Source organism: Pundamilia nyererei, unplaced genomic scaffold (genome assembly GCF_000239375.1).
Source record: "Pundamilia nyererei isolate P.nyererei 1_Seehausen unplaced genomic scaffold, PunNye1.0 scaffold00309, whole genome shotgun sequence".
Classification (NCBI taxonomy): domain Eukaryota; kingdom Metazoa; phylum Chordata; class Actinopteri; order Cichliformes; family Cichlidae; genus Pundamilia; species Pundamilia nyererei.
This window is the reverse complement of record NW_005187710.1, coordinates 416,221-422,504: the sequence shown is the minus strand read 5'-3', so window position 1 is coordinate 422,504 and position 6,284 is coordinate 416,221. Positions and strand designations below refer to the sequence as shown.

The window sequence follows — 6,284 nt, the reverse complement described above, 5'->3', positions numbered from 1 at the left end:
CTATATAGATGAGGAAGTCTCTTGATTGAGTCTCACAGAGACTTCAGTGCTGTTCTCAGGAGCTGTAAGGTCCACAGAAAAAAGTACAATATTATTAAAATCATTGTTTCATATCCAGATTTTTCGGTTTTAAGTTCTTTACAATTAAACAAATAAAGTCTAACATGTACTATGCTGCAAAAAATAATATAACTGAGCCGTGCACTGCAGCTGCTCACTGCACTGATGAACTTAGCTCCTTTGAAACTCTCACCTTTCTTCTTTTTGTAAACAGCAAATCCAACGGCGGCAATGATGATGAAAATAAGAAGAGCAACGACTATAGCAATGACTGGAGCTGTTGTGTCAGAGGGATTATCTGCTCAGTAGAAAACACAGAAGATAAAATGTGCAAATTAAGCAGGTTAGAAGAGAAGATGTCCATTCTGTGGTGGATTTCTATTAACAACATAATGGTGAGGGGAGTTGATTACACTACGTGAGTCTCAACGAATGTAACTATACATGTAATGTATACATATAAATTAAATAATAATATAAGTTAATAATAAGTTTGTCATTTTTGTTTTCTGTTATGATTTCCATTAGTTTTTATTATGGTAATAACTAATTGAGATCAGAGTCCAAATAAAAAACAGGACAAAACATTCAAATATCAACCAACAGTATCAGCAGACAAAATAAATGTGTTTCTCCCAACTTAATCATTACCGGTTCTCTCACTCCTGTTGGATCTGATTCGTGTTCTATCCAGTTTTGTGATGATGTTCCTAACACCAGAGAGCTCAAACACACAGTCGTATCTGTTCCAGTCTTCAGGTGTGACTGATGAAACATTCAGTTCAACAATTGTCTGGAAGGTCCCATCATTGTTGGGGATGATTTCTCCAAGATCCACACCATCATGAATCTCCACTCCATCTTTTTTCCACAACATCACGGCTCTGTCAGGATAGAAACCTGTAGCGTGGCAGCTGACTGGAGAGGAGAAAGTCTTCTGGAGAAGAGACACTGAGGGAGGAACTGGAGAGAGGGAAGGTGGGAAAGAAATGAAGAGAGAATGGATGAATGTAAACACGAGTGAGAAAAAATTGGTGAAGAAAGGCAAGAAGAACAAAGATGATAAACTTTAATATGAAGATATTAACAAAAATATATTTGATGAGAAAAACACCACAATAGCAGTGGAAAATGTGGAACTCAAGAAAAAAAACGGAAAAAAAGATTGAATATGCAATTCAAAACTTCAAATTACTTTAATCATTAGAGCCAAAGAGTCACCAGCTTTTCAGCAGCTCCATAAGGCTGTATTACCAATACCATGGGTTCCGTTCATAGAAATCTCTTTCAACCGTGAACATTTATATAAAACGACCAGTTTTGACATCTAGCCCATTTTAAACTCATCAACAGTTTAAAATGGGGAAATTGCCAAAATCGGTGGCACAAGTTGCATTCCATCAGTGCAAGCAAGGCAACCAACGCCTTGTAAAATCCAAAAATAGATATTGGTTAAAGCCAAAGTCAAATTGATCACTCTCCATTCATCTCTGTATGAGAATGAATGGAGAGAGCTTCAGTCCTGAAGCTTCTTTCATTCCTGTTTGCATTACTGCCATCTTGTGATCATAGTTTGGTATTTTCTGGAATCACAATTAACTCTGTTCCCCAGTGTGTCTGTGAAGGTTCTCAGTCATCCAGGTCATTGTAGTCTAAGGAGCTTTGAAAGAAAAGCGCTTGGACTTCTATAAGTTTTAAGTTCAATAAGTTCAATAAGGAAGATCTATAGCCTCACATCTGTCCATTCCAAGGTGCTGCCGGCTAAATCTAAGCTTTATCACTTTATCACTCCCACTTTCCCACACTGTCAAGGCGTTTGCGTTATCACTGGTCTAGTCCAATCACCTTCTCCCAGCCCTCTCCAGGCCAATCAGTGTTCATGCCTCATACTTTAAATCTCACAGCGCATCTGTCTTTCTCCTTCGCAGACACAGTTGTGCACCTCCTCCCCATCTCCACTGTTCATGACTCAGGCTCCATTCAAGCCACCTTCATCTCCACCACCAGCATCTAGGCTCTGGGCAGTCCTGGTCTAATCCCTTTTACAGCTGGGGTTCTGCTCTGCCGAGACAGGCCATTGGGGTCTAACCGCCAAACACCTTAATCTATATTCTGTTGATCAATAAATCATGTTCATTCTTTTTAATGATCGCTCCTTATTGAACTGGGACCTGTTTGGAGCCTGTGTTTTAAGGGTTTGTCTGTGTATTGTTAGGGTTGAGCTTGTCAAGTGAAAAAAAAAATTTTCTGGTTGTTTGCACACTGTCGATTGGCCAGGTAAAAAGAGTCATTTTCGCAACATGGAAAATTCTGACTTTAAGCTCAACACAGTGTGGAGCAGGGAAATTATTTTACTGCTATTGTTAAATAATTATCATCATTACCATTGCATTAATAATATAATCTGCAGTATGATCATTGCTTTAACAATGTAACAGATAGCTTTAAGAAGGCCTTAAGATGTTTATGATTATGTTAACTTTGTATTTCAGGTGCAGTTATAACTATTTTATACACAATGCATATCTGTGCTTATTTGAGTTGATGTTCAGGTTCTTTAAAGGTTTAAAGCTTCACTGGCGTGACTGTTCAGATGATCCATGCTGAGGGAAACTAGAACATAGAGGGAATTGCAATACAGGCTTACAAAACACTTATATCAGGTCATTTTCATATTAAGCTTTTAGTAAGAGGTTCTTGATTAAAACATTTATTTAGTAGAGGACATATGCATAGTTTCAGTCAGGTTATTGTACCTAAGGATGAGCCTCTGTTCTGGTGAAAGGTCAGAAGTGCAACAGGTGAATTGAGAAAGAGCATTTAAGGACAAGACACAGACAGTTAGTAGGTGAGAGGTGATATAGAGGCGGAGTGAGGTCAACACACACACACACATTAGTTAGATTTATTTAGAGGAGAGATTAGTCATGTCTGGATTGGAACTGTGAAAGCGTCTCAGTAAAAGAGGAACCGTTTCTTGGTGTCTCGGCAAGAAAGAGGAACAAGACAAGAACTGAAAGGTAGACAGGAAGGGCCAGCCATGAAAATAGAAGATGATGTTCTTCTTAAAAGTCATTGTGGTGTTGATTTGACGTATGTATAAAATGTATCTGTGACGCATGAGGGGGCGTCAGTAAATCAAACCCTGATGCTATAAAAATCTGTTTATGCTTTGATTAAGTCGAAGATCAATTGCTGTCTGCGTACAGAGTTGTCTTCCCACGCGTGTATTCATTAAAATCATTGTTTGACCAAGAGCTTCTGGACCATGGTGGTTATTCTTCGATCACCTCTTGTACCCTTCCTCAATATTGAACCCTTAACAACAGCTGTTACCTTTTTTGTTCAAAGAGCTGCTCCCATAGTCCAAAAAAATCTTCAGTTTCGGATGAAACATACTGAAGAGGTTTTCAACGTATTTAATTAGATTTCTGTGATCATTCAGCATCTGTTCGCTAATTTGAAGCTCTGGTTTCAGTGTGATGATTGTCTTTGTCTTCGGATCAAATTCAAAAATACCTTCTCCGTTAAAACCAAACTGTAAAAAGCATGAAACCTCTCCAGAGTTTTCATTCACATTGCAGCCAATTATGCTCTGTAAAATGTGAACACCTGGAAAGAGAAAGAGAAACAAAGATTACAATTACGTGTCATTTGTACATTGCGTGACACATTTCTTCTATCAAAATTCTACATTGTCTTTATTGACCGTAAATAAAATCGTGGATGATTTAAAAGTCTGATGTGCCCGTTTTTTAAGATTAAGATTCAGAACAATTAAATAATTAGAACAAGTAAATACATGTTTTACATCAGGATTCCTGGTTTCAATTAAGATTAATTAAGTTAATTATTTTAACGAATTTTATAATTAATCAGTTTTGTGTAGATACATACATGATAATATGACATAGTATATCAAAGAAAGTACTGCACCTTCATTTTGGTTTAAAAGCTGCTTCCAATTAGAAATCAAGCTTTTGAAAAAAATTGGCTGATGCTCAAAACACTCATGAGTGTACCCCAACAACATGTCAGGGTTGTCATCAAACATTTTTTTCACCCAGTCCTGTCTTGGTTCTACTATCTTCTTGCTGGCATCGCAATAAAGCACCTCCGTGTCATCAACCACTGCAACATACATAAGCTCTGAGATGTTTGGGTCTCCAGAGGATCCAGTGACAAGATACTTCAGAGAATGACTCACTGTAGGACAAACAAATGTTTATGATCTTTGCAAATAACAGAAAATACAGAAATAAAACAATTATGACTCATCCATTATGATGCAGTAAAAGAAGCGGAAAAAGTAACAAACACCTTGAGGGGATTGTTGTGATTTGGTGGTAAATAGCTGATTTGAATTGAACTTAATAACAGCGTCTACAGTAGGGCTGAGGGAGTGTTATTGTTTATTATATCAATAAACAACAATAATAATAAAACTTGACAATAAAGAATCTTAATCTTAATCTTACTTTGGTAAAGGTGTGTGGCCAAAGGACTGTGAAGTAGTCTGGCTCGAATGTCAAGGAAAGTGTCAAGGGAAGCAAACTCAGCAGACATTTGGGGTTCCCATAGATGAGCGATTTATTTACAGTGACCTCCATTATATTGAAAATTAACAGAACTCACCCAAATTAACATATGACAAAAATTTTAAAACACAGCTCACCTCTACTTCTTCCTCTGAATCAAACTGAGACTGACTATATAGGGCTGTCAATTTACCTTCAGTTAGTCTAGGCAGTACCGCTAACTTGAGCTGAGAAATCTAAAATTCAACACAAAGGGCTGAGATTCACATAAAGCTGCAGCACAATGCGTACACAAACAAACCCAGGATAGTACTTTGACAAAATTAATCATAGCAAATAAACATATGTAGAAAATAATGTGATTAATGTGCAAAAATGTAATACTGCTGAGACAAGTGGAGAGAGTTCCAACTGCTCATCCGCTTTGTCACAAGGACCAACATTGTAAAACAGTCATACATGCTTTTGAACAGGATTATTTGAGCCTATAATAATGGGCATGGATGTAATTTTGAGCTTTTAATGATTTCTTTGAGCTGTTATTTTTCCAAGGTGAAGTGATTGTGTGAGTGAGCACTAATTTGTACATAATGCATTTCAACGGGAAGGTGTCACCATTGCAACCAAGAAAAATAAAGCTTAGCTGTTTTAAACAAATCCACGGTGTTCTTTCTAAACATAGGCCAGTACGCCTAACCTTAACCAAGTCTTCTTTTTTTTTTAAATTCCATAAACCTAACCAAATCATCAAAACATATTTTAAACAAAATATTTTTAAAAAAAAAATTTTTTTTAAGTCTTTAAAAATGTTTGTTTCATGTTTTGAAAATATTAGTTCCAGGTCCATGCACACATATGAGCATAAACTGGTGAAAATTCATAATCAGGGACACAAATGTAAAGAAATTTGTGATGAGGAATATGAAAAATAAATGTAATTTGAGCCATGAAACAATCAATAGATTTTGATAGGATAAGGCAGTTGAATGTTGATATTTGTTCTTTTTTGCTGAGGGTCTTTATTCTGTCCGTGCTGTAGAAGCAGTCTTACTTGTGTGTAGCTGGAAAAACATAATTACTGCAGAAAACAAACAAAAAGATTTAGCTCAGTTTATTTCAGAGAGCACTAAGGGAGTGCCTTCAGTCCCTAATTTGATCCCACATCTTCTAAAAAAATATCCCAATTCAAAGATTAATTATTTTCTAGCAGATGAAAAAAAAAATTGCCAAATACTTTTAAATCATCCTCTGCTGAGCAACCTGTGAACCGTAAATAACCTTATTTGACTTCATACTGCACCCACAGCAGTATCTTTTAACATGGGCATGTTTTACTCAGTTTGATCAAGTGTGACTCTGCCTCTTGTTTATGAGATATTCACACCAGAAGTGTAAGCAGGGGGGAAAGGGGAAAAAGGGGGGAGAAAAAAAAAGAAAAAAAAGGTAGCACTTTTGATTACAGCTCAGTAATAGTCGTGGTAATAGTAGGGTAACAAGGTGGAAACAAGAACGTTAAATGTGATCATTTCCAAGTTGAAAGGGTGGTATACCCAGATTATAGCCATCTACTTCCAGTGAACTTTGTAGTGGTTTATTTTTTTTTTTGGCCTGTCCCGTTTGGCTCTTTTGCATCAGTATTGTTGTCTAAAGGCAAAGAAAGATGCCCAACGGATTTACTTTACCAAA

The 6,284-nt window shown here is 36.7% G+C and overlaps 1 protein-coding gene across 1 annotated transcript in view; it reads right to left on the bottom strand.

Moving 5' to 3' along the window:
* LOC102204950 (major histocompatibility complex class I-related gene protein-like) overlaps positions 1-6,284 on the bottom strand; it is an 8,256-nt gene continuing 1,972 nt past the window's right edge. The window contains exons 2-6 of the mRNA XM_005751400.1: positions 3,997-4,266; positions 3,397-3,672; positions 724-1,023; positions 254-358; positions 1-62 (exon numbers count right to left, since the gene is read on the bottom strand). Of these exons, the coding sequence (XP_005751457.1) occupies positions 1-62; positions 254-358; positions 724-1,023; positions 3,397-3,672; positions 3,997-4,266 (1,013 nt within the window). The remainder of the gene's footprint in view (positions 63-253; positions 359-723; positions 1,024-3,396; positions 3,673-3,996; positions 4,267-6,284) is intronic.